Here is a 20,366-nt window from a genome sequence, read left to right as displayed (position 1 = left end):
GGCGTTCCAGACTTAAGGTGGCTCCTGAAAACTGGTCACATGTCACTCTGCTACTATGGAGATGCACTTAAATGTCTATTTCCTTTCTGGACCTGCTTTTTGAGGGAACAGACATGGCTTCATCTCTGAATCTGATTCCCTCTGCAATACCTTTGGCTTCGTGGTGTCTGATACAATGCCAGACATAAAGTAAGTGCTCAAAAAAAATCCAATAGAAGAATTAAAAATGTACACATGAATGGTTTCCTCAGAGCTGGATGTAGATAGCTTCAGCCTAGAGAGCTGTGATCTGTGCTCTCTTTTGGGAACTCTAAGCCAAGGCTAAGGGCCCTGCAGGCAGCCAGCACATTCTTCAAGAGGATAACACAGGGGCCTGATGGAAACAGCAGCCAAGGGATCCAACTTATTAGCCCCAAGAGCAGTGGTGGTCGTAGGGGTTAATTCTTCCCTGGAGCAAAAGCGTTTCTTTTTGTCTTTGAAAAATGGGGGACTGATTTAATGTTGATGTGAGATCGTTTCCTTAGCAAGTTTTAAGGTACGTTCTGGATGCAGAGGCCAGGATGGGATCAGGAACTTCCCATAGTGCCCAATTCTGGGGGTTTCACAGCTCAGAAGAGGGAAGTGAGCTTGAGTCAAAAGAGGAGCTGCCCTTCCTGACCTCAGGAGTCGTGCTGTCCCTCCCTTTGCACATTGCTTTTGCCTGGCCCAGGGCCCAGGCTACTGCAGCTGGCCTATTGTCTTCACCAGACAACAAAAAAGGTCTAGGCAACCTTCCCAGAAGTCAGAGGCAAAGCCATGGGCTCCCCAAACAGTGCAGCACAGCCAAGCTCAGGGGCAGGGCCTTGCCTCTGCACAACTCATTCACTCCACACACTTCCTGAGTGCTCCCTGCATGCCAGGCAGGCACTGTATCAGTGCTGGGGGCAAACAGTGAGTCCAGGAAATGCCTTGCCTCCCTCTCTGAGTGACAGGGCAGGGAACCTTTAAAGCCAGACAAGCAAAAAAGTCAGCAGCTGCAAATGCCCCCTGTGGAGGGCTCTTCCTAGAGGTCCTAGACAGAGCTGAATAGATTTTAATCAAATTTTTATAGAACATGAAAATGAGGAGTAGCCTGGGAACCCTTTGGTGCTAGCTGATGGGAAAGGGCTAAGGGAGAGACAGGCCACAGAATGGTAATCACCACAAGCAGAGCTGGTCTCCCACACTAATAAATCCGGTGCCCGGTGTGTGTGTGTGGAGGGAGGCACAGGCAGAGGTGGTATCCCCAACTGCCCCACCTTCAAGCTAAACGCAGAAGCAGGGTTAACCAGCCTGGCCAGCAGCTTCCTCTACATGTTCTTGCAGATGTGGCCACCAGTTTGCCAACAAGGAGAAAGGAGACAGGGCTGGGACGGGGTGCTGGTATTCAGTGGGGTGAGCACCTCAGGACAAGTCTCCTGGCCACAGGAGAGACCAGGCTGGCCGGTCACATCTGTCAGTCAGCATCCCACACGTCTTCTCCCCTTATTTCTTCCTAGGTGTGGGGCTTTCTGAAAGGGACAGTGATATTGTCCCTTTCAGAGGTGGCGGTCTAGAGCTCTAGGCAAAGTTCCCAGGGCCACAGACAGTCATGGTGAGCCATCTGAGCTACTCTGCTGAGGCTCCGGCTCACGACTGCTCCCCCTGCTGGAGAGCACCTCTGACCTCTGACTGACTTGCCCACCACCACCCGCTCTATTTTGTAGGGAGGAGACTGGGAGGGAATGAGGTTCTGGCCTCTGGAACCAGGAAGGAGAATCTCCTTCCTCCTGCCAGCCTATCTCCCCTACTCCCAAACAGTAAGAAAGGAACTTATAATTGACTGGCGGTCAGAAACGAGCTGATGCTAATCAAGAAATAATCAGAGGCTACTTTGGGAGGTGAAAACACCAGAAGATGCCCTTCTGCTCAAGTGGGCAGCCCCCACTGCACTTTACCTCCAGGGTGAAGGCCTTCCTCCTGACCCAGGTCCTGTAATCTGCCTTCCCTGCTCATCCAGCCTCAGTTCTCAACATGAGCTGACAGACCACGAACATGAATCCGCTAGTGGTTCTTGGTGCAGAGTGTAATGTTTTTGAACTTGGTGTCCTTGCAGGTACTACGCCCTCTGCCAGGAATGCCTGCCCCCTCCCATCCCTCTCCCACTTTGCCTGACACTTTCCTACTTATCTTTGAAGGCTCAGCACAGGGTCACCTCCTCCAGAAGTCTTCCCTGAGCCCCACCTCCTCTGTGCCCCGAGGTCCTGATCACACTGAGTAACTTATCTGCTGGGTGTCTGCCTCCCTCTCTAGACTTCTAGTTCCTTGGGGAAAGACCAAGGCCATTTGTTTTTGCAGCCACAGTGCAGATACATACTAGATAATCAGTAAATGGCTATGAGATCGCACCAGACCGGGCCGCCTCAGACTTCTGCCTGGGGCTGGCTGGACGGGCTTCAGCTCTCTCCTGCTCAGCGAGGCCTGGAGCTGCACCGGGCTGCTCCAGGTGGCACTGCCAGCTGCTATGTTCACACCAAGAGGCTTCCATCCAACAGAGTAATGGGCCTCAGTTGTAGGTGGCCTGGGCCACAGACCAAAAAGGGGCTTAACTGTAAAAAAAAGTCAGTTTATGGCAGCAATGGGGACAGTGCCTGGTGGTAGGGCTGTGATAGAGAAAGCTGTTTCCTGGAGGTAACACAGGCAGATTTGTTACTCTTTGCGCGGTGCACACTGTGTCTTTTCTTCTCGTGGTCTCTCTTGAGCAAATGGTTTAACGTAGACCTAGAAAATGCATGTCTGTTTGGAGGCTGCCTTGTTGGAGTCTGGAGCAGCCAGGGGCTGGAGTAGGGGGTAAGGAGAGCAACTGAGCGAGAACAGCCTATTTAACACAGCTGCTGACAGACTCCAAAGGGGCTCAAGCACTACCGCTGGGAAGTGCTAATTGGTTCTTAGCAACGAGGCCGGCGCAGAGCACCAGGGCCAGGCTGGCTGAGCCACGCCTGCACCAGGGGAGAGGAAGAGGCTGATTGTGTGCCAGCTTGCAGCCAAAATGGTGATGGACCACAGGCATGTGAGGGCCCCACCTGTGGCAGTCCCGAATCCGCCAGGCTAGTCAGCGAAGACAAACTAACCTGTGGGGTGGCCCTGGGAGCCCGAGGTGCGAGTTTCTGGAAGGAGAGCTCACAGCAGTCTCTCTTGTGGCCTTTTCTATCAAGGTGACTTTCTGTGGTCTCTCTGTGGAAAAACAACCTGGGCCCTCCAAGTTTTAGAGGATAATGAGGTCAGGGTCCTTGGTGGGGGCTGAGCAAAGCTGTAAAAAAGGTCAGTTAACTGGAACTGTGACCCAGACCAGGGAAATGATGTTCCTACCTGAAGAGGCTCAGCGCCACCACGTGAGGGGGTACTCACCCTGCCTGGAGTGGCACTCTCCCAGCACCACCTGTCTGTGTGCACTGGCCGGGAGCCTTAGGGAGGGGTGACAATGGTCCCAACTGCCCACCCCTCAGCCTTATTTCCCCTCTGGCATTACATGGCCCCTACCTTCACCAGGACCCGAAGCTGCTGTCCCTGGCTCCTGTATCTCCCTCTCCGTCTGTGTTTCGGCATTCTGCAGCTGAAGGGCCAGAGTCTGGGTGCCCTGAGATGTCACTGAGGTGGTGGGGTTCCGGGGCTGCAGCCCAATTGCATTCATCAGTCCCATGTCTCTGTCTGTCCTCCATGTGGCTCTGCTGGTTCTAGGGAGAGAAAGGCAGACTGGAGTCAGGCAGGGCTTGGGACAGCAGCCCCCGCAGAGCTCTCAGGGCACAGCCTGGACCAGGGCCTGCAGGCTGGGAAGAGAAGCCCTGTACTCCTATGGCCGCCTCCCGATGGCAGTGAATTTGAGTCCTTTCTCCTTCAGATCAGTCCATTCCCTGGGACAATGAAAGGAGGCTTCAGAACCTCCAATTTTGCAAACCCAGTTGGTCCAGTCACTTCCTTAAATGAGGACCTTTCTGGGGAGGTAGAGATGGCTAATCTTAAAAGTCTCTTAAACTTAGATTCAGGAAACCACTAGCTGAGCTCCATGGACAAAGGCTGAGCAGTGGAAGAAGGTCTTTCCTCTTTAGCTTTTCCTACATTCTAACTCTATGCTGACAAGACTCCAGTTTAAATTCTTGGGACTTTCCACTTAATCTCCACTTTGGAGGAAAGGCACCAGGACTCTTATGAGGCTGTTCTGGGATCCTCCCTCAGGGCCTCCTAAAAATAGACCCTTGAAGGCAGGGAGCACAAGGCTGCCCCATGGGTAAGGCCCAGGCCAAAAGCTTTACCCTCTATTCCTTGGGCATTTCCCAGGCAGTGACCCTCAGAACAGCTGGAGCTGGCAGCAGAGGGAGCCCAGGACTTTAAAGGCGGTCACCAGCCATTCATATTTCTAGCTGCTTCTGGATTACTCCTCCAGCTGTGCCCTGTACTTCCTTGAGGAAGCAGTGATTGCCTTGGCTTTATAGTCAACCCAGCATTTTGTTTCCTCAGGATGTCCCAGTCTTCATTAATGAATTAAGTGATAAGAGAATCAGTACCAGGTTCTTACTCTCCAAGTGGCCTCTCGGGAGGGTTTGTCCCTCGGTTGTAGCTCTGGGCAGTTTGGTCCCTGAGGCCCTGGTCACGTGGGAGATGGCCCATGAGCAACTTCCAAGGGAGCACATCCCCCTCCAGTGCCTTGTCTTCTCTCCTCACCCCAGTGCACCCAGACACCATGGCCAGGACTTGGGGTGGGGTGGGGGGGCAGTGTACCAGCTTGTCTCAAATCAAGACTCAGATAGCAGAGGTTTTGTTCTCTTTCTTAGCCATGAAACACTTTCCTCAAATGAAATCGTGTGCAAAAGCTCAATGCATGAAGCAGATCAAAGAAAAGCTGCTCTGGTTGAGGACAGGAACCCACAGAGCCCCAGAGCACAGTCTGAGGGCACTGCTCCAGAGCCCACAGGAGGCAGGAGGGCGGGCCTCCAGCCAGTGGAGCCCCTCCTCCTTCACCAACTCACCCTGGCCTCTCACTGCTCCGGCTGCTGGAGTGGACAGTGAAGACAGTCTCGTTCAGCTGGTCCCAGTAGTACTCAACGCCAGAGTTTAAGGCCCTGTAAATCAGGTGGGAAGGGTGGAGGAGAAAAGGTAGAAGGCATCAGAAGGAATGGCCAGAACTCCTTGCAATTCCGGGGCTTTGTGGACTGGCCAGGCAGTCCTTCCTCTCTCCTGGGGCTGGGCTGAGACCAGGACCAGAGATACTCCTGCATCAGGATGCTCAGTGTGGAGCAGACTGGATGACTCTCCAACAGCCCCAGTGGCTGGAGTGGTGTTTTAGCCTCTTCCTTTCCCCAAAGCCTAACTGGCTCCTCTCTGGGGCTAAGAGAGAGCTAACAGATAGCCATGCCAGACACAGGCAGTGGGTTCTTAGTGTTCTTCAGACATATAAGAAAGCAGCTAAGACGGCACATGAGAGGCCAGAAAGGCTCTGGAGATACAGGGTGTCACTATGGTCCTGTTTAAAGGCCGGGCTTGGTGCTCAGAAACAGAGTGCAGGCTCTCACCACCTGGTCTCCCCTACAGACATGGGCCTGAGAGAAAGGAAAATGAGGGCACCTTGACATTCTTACTTTGCCTGGAGGAAGTCTAAGTAGGAAAATCTCCCACTGAGCCAGAGTGGCCCACATCTCTTTCTATTCTGACTCTAGCATCTCCTCTGCCAGGCGGGCGGGACAAGACACTGAGAGAAGTGCTCGCAGAGCTGCAGACAACCCCGTAAGCACTCACAAACTCCTGAGGGAGGAAGGAGGGAAACTCCAAGAGCGATGCGCTGGACTGCTGACAGCACAGAGAAGAGTTTCTGTCCATCAGGTTCTCTGGGCAGCCAACCTTTCCTTGGTTCCTTCTTTCCCTGCAATGGAGTATCAAGCAGTTCCTTCCAATCCCACGTGGGCACAGCTGCCAGAAGGGAAGCAGTGGCCTGTCTTCTTTCTATACTCATGTGCCATCTCACGCAGCAATCCTGGCTGGGTCTCAAAACACAAGACAGCTTTGCTTTTAAAGATTCCCCACTGGAAGAGATGTTACCTAGCACCAATCACCACGGCTGAGGGTGTGGTGCTGCTGACAGTGGTGAACACAGGCGGACAGGAATTGGGAAAGAGGTGTCTTTGAGCCCTTTGATTAGAACTCCAGTGTCTACGTAGAGATTGTAAGAGATGCTCAAAATAGCCAGCTCTGCTCCTAAGTGGGGCAGGGTGTGCACATATGCTTAGAGAACTCTGCTACAGACTGAATTGTGTCCCCCCAATTCGTATGTTGAAACCCTACTCCCACTGTGACTGCATCTGGAGATAGAGTCTTTAGGAGGTTAAGTGAGGTCCTAAGAGTATGGCCCTAATCCGAAAGGACTCTGGCTTTGTAAGGAGAGGAAGAGAGGGATCTATCATCTTTCTCTACCATGTGAGGACAAAGTTAGAAGGTGGCCATCCGCAAGCCAGGAAAGGAGTCCTCACCAGAACTCAACCATGCTGGCTTCCAATCTCAGACTTTCAGCTTCCAGAACTGTGAGAAAATACATTTCTGTTGATTAAGCCAGCCAGTCTATGGTATTCTGTTACGGCTGCTCAAGGAGACTAAGCCAAGCTCCAACGAAAGCCAGCTTTTAAACCTAGAGGCCTAGGTCACTGTCCTTTAATGACAGAACTTCTTTAATAAAGAACAAACAAATGAAAGTCAGTGGGCTGTAAGGATTAGCCAGGAAAAGATGAGTTGTGAGGGGGTCATGGAGGGGGATTCATTCATAAATGTGAGGTTAGACAGTACAGGGATCCAGCGGGGCCTGCATGATGAGCAGCTGTGAGTAGGAGGCTATGCTACCTCAGGTGAAAGGAACTGCGCCTGGGCACTGAGCCCCCAAATCCGTCCCTAGAGGGTCACTGAGATTCTGGGGACTGGGCTTTGCCTGTGGGAAAGAGCCATAGCCAAACAAAAGTGCTCTCCCTTCCCCTGATCTGGACTAAACCCCTCCCAGCTCCTCACAAAGGGCAGATTTGGTGTGATCTTTTTTCAGATGAGCCCTCTAAAAAGGTAGCATTTCCTTCCTCTTCTGAATACTCAGCTATTTTTGTGGGGGTTGCCTGAGAAGAACAAGGGCACTGGAGGGCAAAGGTGAGAAGAGATCTAATGTTAGGGAAGAAGCCAAATGGCCAGAAGTCAACAGCAGAGACCCCCCCCAAAACAAAGCCACCTCCGCAATTTTTGATGAGCAAATCCTGGCTGCATGAGGCACCACTTGAAGCCAGCTGCCAGAGAGCCTCTGATTTACAAACTTGTCAAGATTTATTGACAGGTGGCAATACCATGTGGGTCCTCGCCAAATCCCTCCTCTGTAACTCTTATTAACCAGGAGTGGTTAGTGACAACAAACTGTTCTCACCAAACCAATACCAAACCATGTACTGAATGACCAAGCACCTTCCTTTCCATTTCAGAAAAGATGCCAGCTGAAGGCATACTCTCTGAGGTGCCACTGCCACCATGATGCTGATGGCCAAAGTGCTCAAACACTCTCTATCTGACAGCATGTGGCATCAGCTCCACACTGTGAACTCCACGCATTTACTGACGAGGGCAATTGCCAAACAGAACAGGGTGACAGAAACTATCCGTGTGCTGCCCCATTCTCCGCCAGACCCCAATCCTCTCTGCTTCCCACCAACAGGTCCAGTTCTAGCCATGGTTTGTTTTACCTTCTGTGGTCAGACCAGCTTGACTACAACATGCTCACAGATTTGGTTGGAATTCCACATACTATGCCAAAGAACAGAGTTGAAGACACCCTCTCTGGCTACTGAAACTCTTAGTCTTCAATACCCAGTATCATTGATTTGCATCTGTAAGCTAAAGAATGGTCCCAACCATCTCCTTTCTCCTTGGGCATTAGGGAGGATGGATGAGTCACCACTGTTTGCTCTAGGTTCTTCTTGGAAGCTAGACAAACACACAGAGGAATGGAGAAGAATGAGAAAGCCAATTGGGGTCAGCTTTTTCAAAGAGACTTCCATTCAGCACCTGGATTCTTTCAGCAGCCTTTGTGAGCTGTGCTTCTGGGCTTGGCCCAATGACTCCCACACAACTGGAACCCTCAGGGCTCCCCAAACACAGCTGAGAGCCCGCCTGGCTTCCTTGGTGGTGACAACACTTTTACTCAGAACTCTGACCCTGAACGTCCCAACTTCTAGGGAGTGTTCCTTTTGAGAGCATTCCTTTTTCATCTATCAGGAACATGGCTGCAGAGGCTTGGACCACACAGCTCTCTCCTTGGAAAGAACTGTTTCCAAGACCAGTGTTTACCTCCCCCATCTCTGTAATGTGGGAAACGGTTGGCAGCTGGCTATTGTGGGTCAGCCTGCAAAGTGCAGTCTCTGCGGCTCCCCTTTTGACTCAGAGGCGTGCCTTCCCTGGCTGATAGGTAATGCTTGATTAAAATCACCACTTACAGTGTTAGCTCCCTCTTAAAGGACAGAGCTAGGGCCTTAACAGGTGTCCTATACTCAGCCAAAGGGCCAGATGCCCCATGGTCTCAGCCCACTTTTCTTCTGACATGAGTCTCTGAATTCTGTCTTCTGAGCTGACTCTGAAAAGCAGTGGTCTTCCCAGCAACACCTGCCCCCCAACTCCCATTTGTAGGGCTGACCTATGAAGCCAGAAATGAGCAGGCACCTCCTCTATCAATCTGGTACTTCTCACCCACTATGGTTATTGGTGGGAGTTTGGCTTGACTAGCGGTCAGCCAGAGGCACTGTAGCAGCTTGGAAGGAGTGGCAGGTTAGGAAGTAAAGCAAAGGAGAAAGGAGCACCTTTCTGCTAGGAAGGGTGGGTGGCTGGGCCATCATCTACTGTACTGGCTTTGTACAGGGGCTGAAGAGCTAGTGGTTCATCTCTTTACCTATCCTAAGAATTTGCCTGGAGAAACGGAGTGTTTCCTGAGGCCTTTTTCTACTGTCAAATGAGGTTTTAGTACCATCAAGAGATGCCCAAGGAGCCTATTACTTCTGTCTTTGTGCTTGGAGACAGTGCCGAGGCTAAGACAATGGAGGAGAAATCAAGAAGAGGACTGAAAGCACAAAATGTGGTGCAGCTGCCTGTGCCTGAGACAAAGGCAGACAACCACCTGTTCTGGAGGGAGGGCTGTAATCTCATCCCAGCTGGCTTGCGTGCCCTTGGGATCGGGTGTGCCAGGGAGCCGCATCACACACAGGGGGCCAGGCAGCAGGCCTCAAGCAGCTGATTACTTAAGAGACCACAACCCTGAGCTTCTACTTCCCTGTTTATTTGTCCTCCTCATTCTAGGCCAGAGACCAATCACAGATTGTTTGAAATATGTAAACATTCATTCTTATCCTGTCTCTTTTCCCACTGCATCAATCACCTGACCCTTAAACGGCTCAGAGCGATCTAGAACCGCGTTCTTCACCTGAGGTCTTAAAAGAGTTACAAAATTACATGCGTGCTCTTGTGGTATGTTTTTCTGTGGAAGAGAGTATGTTGCTTTCATTGGAATTTTAAAGGGGTTTTTGACTGAAAAAAAAAAAAAGGTTTCAGAACCTGCTGGAGGAAAGAACTACCAATCAGAAAGTTAGGAAGCTAATTCTGTCACTGATCTGCTGGGAGGCCTTGGGTGAGTCTTAGCTTACTTACCTGAATATTGTTCTAGTATTTCCTGCCTAAAGGAAAAAAAAAAACAAACAAAAAAACTGTATAGTTATGAAGGGGCCTGAGAACTAGAGAAGCTTTGAACAACTTGGGACAAAGTCATGTCCATCTTAATTTATATGGTACCCTTAGATACTGGCCCTAACGTCTGAGGCATTTGTTAACACAACCCAAGAAATCAGGAAAAACAGCAACATCTAAAAGGCAGGCTCAAGTCACTCCCTCTGAGTCCAACACAACTTGGTCTGTGATGGGATGCTGTGCACTGTGTCAGACACTCGTGCTATCTCATCATGTAAGAGCCTTGAGTTGCTGGTGGGGAAGAGAGCTCCCCAGGCAGCCCAAGATGGCTCCAGCCTGCTGAGACTCTGGATGCTGAAGACAACATATGGGGAGAAAAGAGAGGCCAAAGCCAGCTTCATGTTTGGCTGAGGTGTCTGTGACTCACACCAAGTATGTAGGCTGGGGTTTTAGACATAAAAGCCTTTGTGGGCCCACGACAAACTATGAGTAGAGATTCTCCAGGGGAGGGGGCTGTGAGTTTGGTTGGAACAAAGGTTAGTGGCTGGAGCCACAGACGAGACAACAGTGCTGAGGAAGGATGTCTTGGAAAAACAGGGAAAGAAGAAGTCTATAACTACAGTGTTGGTAAGAGTAAAATTATGACATAAGTAAAATTATCCAGAATTCTCTCCTAGTTTTGGAGAAGATGCCTGTTAGATTCCTCTTATGTATTCCTAAGAAAAGAGGAAGAGATAAGACAATCAGTCTAATGTGCTTTGGGGAAAAAGAAATATTTCAGGGCAGACTGACCCTGGGACTATGGACAGGCCAGGGGGAAGGGCAGCAACGGACAGATCAGGCATCTGGACTAACAGTGAACAGCCATGAAAGAAGCAGGCTGTGTTCTGGAAAGGCACAAAGAGCTAGTGAAAGCGGCTCTGTGGACGGAGACTGAAACGAGTGCGGCCGGCAGAACCAAGCAGACTCCCAGCAGCAAGAGCTGCTTGACTAGGTCAGGCTCAGGGAGCAGCCTCAAATCTTTGGAAGGGGCTCTGAAAATTCAAGGTGGGATGAAAAAGCTGCCCTCAGAACCAGGTTTTCCTTCTCTTGGGCCATCGACCTAGCTCAGCTGACAAGGGCTCAAACACCAGTCACCTACCAAGCCACAAAAACTGACCCAAATACATACTTTGGGAAAAATCACCAAGGGCCCTATCAAAGAGACCCTACCAGACCAGTCACACCATGCATGCTCTGTGATTTGCAGAACACCCTCGGAGAAGACTCCATACCAAGTGAAGGACGGCATTATGACAGCCTGGAGGCAGAAGTGGTATTTAGTCGGCTGGAACCCTGCAGTGGCCCACGCAGCAATCAGCCTGATCTGCACTGAAGTGCAGAGTTTCACACTCCCCACCTGGCTGGGTCTGGAAATTGATGACAGACCTTGGCTGACTCCCAGGGTCTTGAGTGAAGACTGCCTAAATAGACCTCCAACCTCCAAAAAGCTAGAGGAAGGGGAAGGGGTGTCATCAGGACTTAAGACAGAGATGCTTTGGCTTCCTGTCCCCTCCTACCCACCTACTTCAAGACCAATTAATACCCATCTTGATTTTAAATCGAGCTTTTCAATCTGCCTTCACTATTATGAACCAGAGCCCCATGCCAAAGGAAAAGTAGGCAGGACACAGACAGAGCCAGGCTGTCAGAGATCAGTGGCTTGACAAATTAGGGCTTTAGCAATACTCTATTTCCAATTTTATTTCCTAAGTTAATGTCTATGGCATTTACACAAATGCAAGACCACCTGTTGAATTTTTCAAAGAAAGATTTAGAAAACAATCTTTGATATCTATGTTTTTGCCTGCAGGGAAACTTTACTATCACTAGGAAACCAAAGAACAAGGGAAAACAAAGAGGCAAAAAACCCCACAACACGACTGCCTTAGATTTAAGAAGACATAATAATCAGACCAGTCTTTTGAAGATTTCTGGAATGCAGAGCTAATCTTAATATCCCGTAGGTTAAAAGGACCCTTTTAAGGAATGACACTGAGAATGAGGCAGGCTCAGCAGGATTCAGATTTCCCATACAGAAGACCCCACCTCACTGGTCAGATCCACTGGCGAATGCTGATGACTCCAGTCCTCCGCCTGGATGACCCCCTGAGCCCCTCACCCCGTCAGCCCCCTTGAGCCACTCACTCTGGTCGGCAGATCACCAGGTCTCCTTTGTTGGTACCATAGGCCAGGCCGAGCCCTGGCTCGGGCAGCCACCGGGCAGAATTGATGCTGACATGTCTCCGCTGGTCAGCAGGCATGGGGTAAAGGACGTTGAAAACTCTCTGGGTGGGAGAGAAAGAGGGAAGAAAAGAGAATGGGAGGAGAAATAGTCTGTTACCAAGAACAACAAAATCCAGGGAGAAACCAAGTCCCTTCTATGACCTGAAGCAAGCTAGCCACAGGGAGGAAAGGAGATGGTTAGGCTGTCAATGGAATGACTTTTAATATATATTTGAGAACTTGGGGAAGCACAGGGGAGGGTGGGACCCTCTTACTTGAAGTGAAGGCAGGAAGTATCAGGGGCACACTTGGACTTTTCTGCATGCAGCTCCACTGTGCTCTCCTCACAGCCTTTAACTTTTCTCATTTCACTGCTTTTTAGGAACCCCCTGGAAGGCCCCACGCAGAGCCTAGCACACCAGGAAGGACTGCCCAGAACTTTCCTCTGACCACACAAACCAGTGAGAGCCAAGCTCCACTGGTAGTCCGTTACCATGGAAATCATAGTGCTCTCATGGTGCAGTGGGGAACTGAAGGTGAGAGGGGGGCAGAAGGGGGTGATAACATCAAAGAATATTCTTAATTCATCTAATTAAAAGCAATGTTCAAACTGCTATTGTTAAGGAAACCTAAAAGGTGCAATGAGATGTAAGAAGCAGGGCAGAGAGGAATCTTGAACACAGAGGTACAGGATTTCTTTCTAGCTTATATAAATCACCATTAAACAGATCATTTCCACTTCTCAAAGGGAGTCACCTTTCATTAGTCTATGTCTTTCCAAAGCTACTATTCTCTCAGGGGGCAGTTTAGCTATGTCTCAGGTTGGGCTGAAGGTGGTATTTGGCTACTGACCAACAAGATGTTCCAGAAGCAACTTCAGTCAGAGACAAGGCAGGGCAGTGGAAGAATGAAAGACATACTTTAAGAGTTAGAAAGACCTGGGTTTGTGTCCTGACATCACTGTATAACACTTTCTCTAGATCTCAGTTTAAAAAGAGGCAGCACCAACACTCAAAAAATGGGAGTGATGAAAAGAAGTATATAAAATGCCTGGCATGGTACCAGCTCAAATGTGGTAACTGTCGTTATTATTAACAGAAACCTTTGTCTGGGGCTTCAAAACAAACAAACAAACAAACAAAAACAAATAAAAAAAGTCATCAGCGCCTATGAAACGGACACGAGGCTGAAAATCTATAAACTGGAATTTTAGTCAATACGTTTTCTCTTTTAGTCTCTTCACGTTTTAATCTATAAACAAGGGATGAACTCATCTGCCTTTGCTTGTCCCTATGGGTTGATGAAAGGAAAGAAAACCAGAATAAAATGAAAGCATGATTTAGAAAATAATATTAAAAAATGAACTTAGGGTGGTACAATAATTTTTCTGATTATCCTCATGAGGGACCAAAAAGAAAAAAGTAAATATTGAGCTAGGGGTCCACGTCATTTACACAAATCAAGTGTAATGTGCAAGTCCTGCTTTTGGGAACACTTGTTCATGTGCCATGGGTTCCTATCTGAAAGTAAAACCAGGACAGCCTCTAGACTGGAGAAGCAGCAGCATTCTCAGTGTGCTGACACATACAAGGAGAATCCTGTTATAAAAATGCTCCAGCTTTGTGGTGCCCAGAAACATGCCTGGGCAGCTAATGACACAGTGCCGGAACGGCCCTGCTAGGGTCCTGAGGTTGAATGGGTCTTCTGCAGGTATGGAACTGGCTCCGGTTTGAGGCATAAGACTGACTGCCCTGTGGCTGCTGCACCAAGAAACTCCTATGCCCTCCCTAACTGACTCAACTCCAAATGTAAGAATTAACCAGGGAGCCTGAAATCTTTAGTCTGAGGGGATTGCTGAAAAAGACCCCAGTGGGGTTTATGAATTTCTAAACTAGTCATCTAGAACGTGGTTCCCTGACCTTTGGATAATCTCTTCCTTGCACACACATGTGGCATGAGCCTGGAACAAATCCGTGGCTACGCTTCTCCACTAGCTTCACTCACTGACTGTCCACAGAGAAGGCAATGCCAGTCTTTTCCTTTTGCACCTAATCAACTCTTTTCCTTCAAACAGGGGGATGGGTGTGGTGCTTTCATCCTTTCTCACAGAGCTTTTCACCTTTCCAGAAGACAATCAATGGTTTCTGCCTTGGTATACACACTAAAAGGACAAAGCAGTGGTGATCAGACAGTTGTGGCTGGGGTCACTTAATCTGTTTAACTTTGCTTCTCCCAAAGGTCAGATGATGGAAGTGGGGATACACCCAGAGTCACAGAGGGATGTGTGTTAACTTCAGTGGGTTGTATGAGAGGAGCCTAGTCTTAACCTGTGGCAGCTCTACTGGGCTTCACAAGAGTCCCCCCTGAAATTGTAATGGTTCGTAATTGCAGAGAATGGGGCAAAAGGGCCAAAGAAAGTGGTCTTGCAATAAGGGGGGAGGGGTGCAATAAGGGGGGAGGGGTGCAATAAGGTTAGGAAATCAAATGCTTTAAGGTTATGCTGAGTTTCTTGATGGAGGTCTCTTAAGAATAAGAAAACTCTTTTCTATTAATGCTCCAGACCAGGAAAGAAGCAAACAAGCCTCTCACATGTCACAATTTACCTTTTATAGTCTGTTGCTGCAGAGGGATTAACAAGCAAATACTATCAATTTGTTTCTAAGTACAGGAACTTGCTCTGGGGACAAAACCCACAAGAGGCCAGTGTGATGGATGACCCAGCTTAGACGAGACAAGGTCAGAGGGATTGGAGAGAAGTAATTAAAGGTTGAGACCCCTAGATCTTGCTGCACAGATATTCACAACCTCCATGGCTACAGGAGTCATGGGGCATCGATTTGTCCTCTGGCTATGACAGCCCCTCCCCGCTCCCCCACCCCAAGCCCTTAAACAGTGTTGAAAGGGCAGCTCCCTAGAGCCCATCTCCTCCAATGTTTGGGTATTAGGCTAAATCCTGCTCCATGGAAGGAAGCCAGAAAATGCCACGTGAAGATCAGCAGCCTCCAGAATTCTTGATAAGCACTTGCTTGCTTATCACACTCTCATGTGGGGGTGGGAAGGAGGGAGATGAGGGCAAAAAGATGAGGGCGGGATGAGAGCACAGAGGATGCAGAGTGGGTAGGAATCACTGATTTATAGGTCCTGAGAGGTCATCTGGTCCAGTACTCCTTATTTCACACATGCCTGAAACTAAAGGACCCTTTAGGGGAATGAGAATCTGGCCCATTTTGAAAACCACCCAGAGGTGTAATTTCCATTCCTTTCTCTGGCCAGAGTTTAACAGCTCTTAAAGCACCTCACAGAGGGGAACTACTCCTCACAACCAGCCTGAGAGATGAGAAAACACCTGGGCAACAAGTTCCCCAATGCTGACAGATGGCTGGGTAGCTCTGGCTGCTCCCAAATCATGTATGGTTTCGGCCATCAGTCTTTCCAACCCAGTGACTTGGAGATCTGTGAGTCTCCTCCCAGATTTCAATGGGGACTGGCTCTGTAAACCCAAAGTCCATCAGCACTGTAACAAGAAAGAAGATCTGAGACCATGGTAAGGGAAAGCTCTGGCCTTCGTTTTAAGATACGCCAAGTATATCTCAAGTAGAGCATTCCTTTAAGGCTGCCTTTGTCAGGGCACCTGAAGCTCCCCATGGGATGTTAAGGACAAAGCTGGGTGGCCTGCCAAAAACTCCCCCCTGTCTCTGACAAAACTGACACCCCCAGGAAGCTACAACACCAAGTTCTATTACACCGGGAGAGAATTATCAGGACCTGGGGGCCCTTTGTGGGGCGGGATATAAAACCCAGCTGCCGATTCATGTCTGCAGAGTCCTGGTTTCAACCTCTCAGCTGTAGCTGTTTCCTGGTATATGGCAAATGCTGACAGAAACCCCCTCCTCAAGCAGACTGTTCTCATTTCTGTCCAACATTTATGAAGGGAATTGGAATCAATCAGCTAGAAGGAACAAAGTTTTTAGAGTCAGTGTAGTCCCAGCATGTCAATAGGGAATGAGTCAGGTCATCAAGATCTTTATAGTTCTAAGGGAAAGAGAGAAGATGATTCTTCCACTTCTGGGGTCAAAGACAATCTCATGTACCACTTGCCCCTCCATCCCTCAAATTCTCTAATAGGAAGTAGGAACAAAAGAAAACAGTTCCCAGATCAAAAGTAAAGGGTTCTTGTTTCTTGTTCAAAGATATGAAAAGAATGAGAGGCAGCCAGAGCAGCTCAGTGGGAAACCTTCCTCTCCATCCTTTTAAAATTTAGAGGAAAAAGGTATTGCTGCCCTCAACAAGATGCTTTCTCTTTTACTGCATGTCAATAAAGCTCAGACCATTAGTCCAAGCAGCAAACTGCACTGCTCAGATCAGCCCAGATAAGAAGCTCAAAGAAAAAAAAAAACTGCAGTTATCTTGTTTACATTTGGAAAGCTCATCATCTGTAAAGCTGGAACCTCGCAACAGTGGCAAGAGGTCGAGTGCGGTCAGCAGATCTCCCTTGTTTTAACTGAGACAATGGAAGTTGGTTGGAGGAAGGGGGCAATGGGAAACTGAGGCTGGAAGGGCCATGAGAGAAGGTGAAAGCCACGGGGGCTTTGAGGAAGTAAGGAACTGTGAGGAGGAGAAATGCCTTTTGGGTAACTGTGGGAGCCAAGGGAGGCTTTAAGCTTTTAGAGAGGGTTACTAGGAGAATTAACTCTCTGGGAAGAGGGAAAAATCAATGGAAAGCAGATGCTATGAGACAGCTGACCTTTCCATTGGAAATGGATGGTTACACAACTTGTCACAGGCTGAGAAACATACACATCCCAAAGCAGACGCGGGTAGGGATACGACAGCCATCTTTTCTTTCTTTGGGGCAGTTGATTTCCTAAGATTGATGAATTATTGGAGTTTCACCCCTAGGAAAATCCGATTGTTTTTCAGAAACTCTGACTTCCTTTATTGTCTCCAAGCCTTTGGAGTTTAGAACTCACAGGATGTTGATTTTAAAGTGGTTATTTAAAAACAAAAATCAGAATACCGAGTCACTTAACTCTCTTTACTCAGTTGAATTAGGAACAAATCTGCCTAGATCACCCTTGCCTTGTTCAAACCAAAGCTCCCCCAACAGAAAAGCAGCATAAACAGATCCTTTTGTTAACTCTTGGGAACTTGTTGCCTTCTGCTGCTATTGATAACCTGCTGCTTCAAAGTTGTTTCCAGCCCATCTCCTGTGATTTGTTGAGACCTAAAGACTGTCTCACTCACCTGTTCTCAAAGAGATCCCAAGGACAGCCAGAAAACAAGAATTTTATTTTTCAATCTGCCTGATGCTTTCCAAAGGCCACCTCTGGTCATTAGGATCGAAGAACAGAGATTACTTCAGTTTAGGGATCTACTGTGCTAAATCAAATACCGAGGCACTCAATGCTCCTGGAACTCCCAGAAATTAAAATAATTACTTCCTCCTGTGCCCACACCTCTGTGCACAACTTTCTAAATCACAAAGGAAATGGCCAAATGAGTAGTTGTGTGAGATATTCAGCTTGGATAAGGGAGTCTTTCAATATATTCAAGTATTTTAGTTGATTCACATTTTTTAAAAGAAGAAAGTTCAGGATGGGGGTTACATTAAAATATTTTCAGCTCCTACAAATGCAAAAGTTGGTTCTCCTACCAATTCTTAAAAAACAAAATGTTTTGCCTTTTATTTTTGAAACATCCACTGGGAATCTTTCACCATGTTTCAGTGCTGGTACTAGAACCTTGAGAAACTCACTGATATTGGGCAGAACTGTGGAAATGAGCAAGACACTTGATTTTCATAAGAGATTATATCTAATGCTTATGTTCAATTACCATTTACTGGGTCACATGCTAGGCACACTGATGGTGCTGGTGAGTAAGGGGTGTATGTTCATGTATGTGCAGGAAATACACAGCACACACGAGTTCAGAGCAACACATGCTCTTGGAGTGAATGCTGAGTGCCTCCTGTGTGCCAAGCACAGTGAAGGATACAGCAAGTGGAATGACCAGTCAAGAAGCCAGTAGTCTAGCAGGTAGGCAACAGGAGAGCAGGGAACAGATTCACTTTGTTCACTGTATTCCCAGACCTAGCAAAGTACCTGGCCCATGGTAGGGCCTCAATAAAATTTTGCTAAGTGAAAAAATAAAACGCAGCATAGACTGCATCTACTAAGAAGCCGTGGAGGAAAGAAACCGTCAGAGCTGGAGAAATCTGTCATGGAAAAATTCGCCTAAACTATTGGCTTTGATTGCAGCTCTAATGTTATTTTTAATTTTTTATCTTGCCCCCTCCCTTCTCTGACAAATCGCATCAGAGACACCGCTGACTTCTCCCATACCCCCTCCCCCTTTTCTACAGCATCCTGAAGAAAGGAACTTTGAGGATAGATGCTTTGTACCACATCTCAGAAGTCAACTTTAAGATAATTGCAGCGGAAGCAGCTTTTAATCAACTGACAGGCAGCTTTAAGAAAATTAATGAGGACAAAATCTTAGGAAGGAGTAAATCATTTCTGACAACAAAGCTGTCTCTCTTTTATCCCAGTCTCCCCTTGAAGAAATAGTACCCTTCCAGGATACAAAAATAAAATATCTTTATTTTTGGTTTTTGCCACTCCCGAGGCCAGACACAATTAAGAAGAGGCTCAGTTCCCTCAGATTTTCTGGAGAATACTCTGGATGGAAATAGAGTTCCAGGTTACTTTTGAAAATCAGACTTTTAGAATCTAGGGAAATACAGATGATTGGACTTCATCACACACTAAATTTAGGGCAGGGAGGAAGCCATAGTGAAGATAATATATTGAAGAATGGAGCTAGGACAGGCCAAAAGAACCTATGCATGTTAGTTACATAATGCTGGTCAGTGCTGACAGCAGTGGACGCCCACCTGACCCAGGGTCTAAAGCTACAATTTAGTTATGATTAACTTGACTGCTCTGGATACCAAGCCTTTTCTGTGGTCCATTTTAATGAACTTATAATGACAGTCATCACTAGGCTGCCCTGTGAAGATGGCAATGAAATGGTATGAAATAAAGGAAGCCAACTAATGTTTCTTTATAACACAAGATCAAGATATTGCGTCCCATTTTTTAAGCCTAAGAATCTCTGTATTTTAGCACGCAGGCCAACAGGCATGGGCTCATATTTAAGAGACTGAGTAAAGTCATCTGTGGGCAGGTAAGACTTTTAATTAGAATTGAAAAAAGGCCCCATAGCATTAGTCCTTAAAGTACCATCAGTAGGATGCTAGCATGATCCAGAAATGCTGAGGACAGGAGGTACTCATCAATTTCTCAACTTCTGGGAAGTATCTGAAAGATTTGGTTAAAGAAGCCATAGAAGTAAACCGGATGAGGTTCCAGAGACAGTAAGAGACAAGGTGAGAGCAAAGAGAAAAGGACACAGCTATATTGACAGGTCAGGTCTAATTAGAATTCCCATGTAGTCGATTAGCTCTCAATCTTGACTCAGCGTGCAGACTCATGTGGAGAGCTGGTAAAACCAGGATGGTGATTGAGAACTACTGCCCAGTTAGATATGAGTAGGTTGTAGATCTGTTAAAAACCTGATGCCTAGGACCTGCTGAGGATGAGGGGGATGCATATCTTTAGAGCTGGAGCTCTAGAGGGAGAAGGTAGATGGGGACAGTCCACCACTGAAGAGCAGAATTCTTAGGGTTAAGAAGGGGTGGGAGGGAGATGAGAGAGAACAGAAGAAGGCGGAGAAGAGTAGAGAGAGAGAGAGAGGTGGGGGAAGGGAGGGGCAGGCTCTCTTTCTAACACCCTCTCCAAACTAACAATCTGTCTGGGTGACAGTCGCTCAACCATTGAATACAGTTTTACCACATGGCCACAAAAGAAAAGCTTTCAATAAAATTGATCATTAAGTATTTAAGGCTTTGCCTTAAAGAGCACAGTGCTGTTCCACAGAGAGAGGAGAACTAAACTGCTTTCTGTCTTAGGACTTTCCTCTCCCACCTAAGTCCCTTGTCTATCAGTTCTGCCCCCAAAAAATGACCTGAGAGAAAAGCAAACCAGCACTGGTGAGATTCAAGCAACCAGTGCCTCTAGGATCTGCAGGAATTATGCAGTGAGAATCCTTTTCAGTTCTTATTAAACCACTTACATATGCCTACAACCCCCCCACCACCACCACCTGTTAGGTGGTGTGGTGGTGGTGGTGGTGGTCTATGTATCTGGGAGGAAGAGCATAGCACCTGTTAATTCCTGAGTAGAAATCACTAATCCTTACTCTTGCTTTTGAGCTCAAACTGCTCTAGCATTGCCTCCCCCCAAGCCTGGCCCCCCTGCTATACTGACTTTTGCCCCTATTCATAGGTAAAATAGTACTTA

General features: G+C 47.9%; 1 protein-coding gene across 7 annotated transcripts in view; it reads right to left on the bottom strand.

The window, feature by feature from the left end:
- The window catches only part of AMBRA1 (autophagy and beclin 1 regulator 1), a 152,462-nt gene that overhangs the window by 4,222 nt on the left and 127,874 nt on the right, over positions 1-20,366 (bottom strand). For 5 of the 7 annotated variants that reach the window (XM_074372095.1, XM_074372094.1, XM_074372096.1 and 2 more), the window contains 3 exons: positions 11,926-12,065; positions 5,022-5,114; positions 3,538-3,731 (listed from right to left, as the gene is read on the bottom strand). In XM_074372095.1, the coding sequence (XP_074228196.1) occupies positions 3,538-3,731; positions 5,022-5,114; positions 11,926-12,065 (427 nt within the window). Of the gene's footprint in view, positions 1-3,537; positions 3,732-5,021; positions 5,912-11,925; positions 12,066-20,366 lie in introns of those variants that run through there. The other 2 variants (XR_012509602.1, XR_012509601.1) reach the window with 2 other exon arrangements.

This window comes from Camelus bactrianus, chromosome 10, assembly GCF_048773025.1.
Source record: "Camelus bactrianus isolate YW-2024 breed Bactrian camel chromosome 10, ASM4877302v1, whole genome shotgun sequence".
Taxonomy (NCBI): domain Eukaryota; kingdom Metazoa; phylum Chordata; class Mammalia; order Artiodactyla; family Camelidae; genus Camelus; species Camelus bactrianus.
The sequence above is the reverse complement of the archived record's forward strand: the minus strand, read 5'-3'. Positions and strand labels throughout refer to the sequence as shown.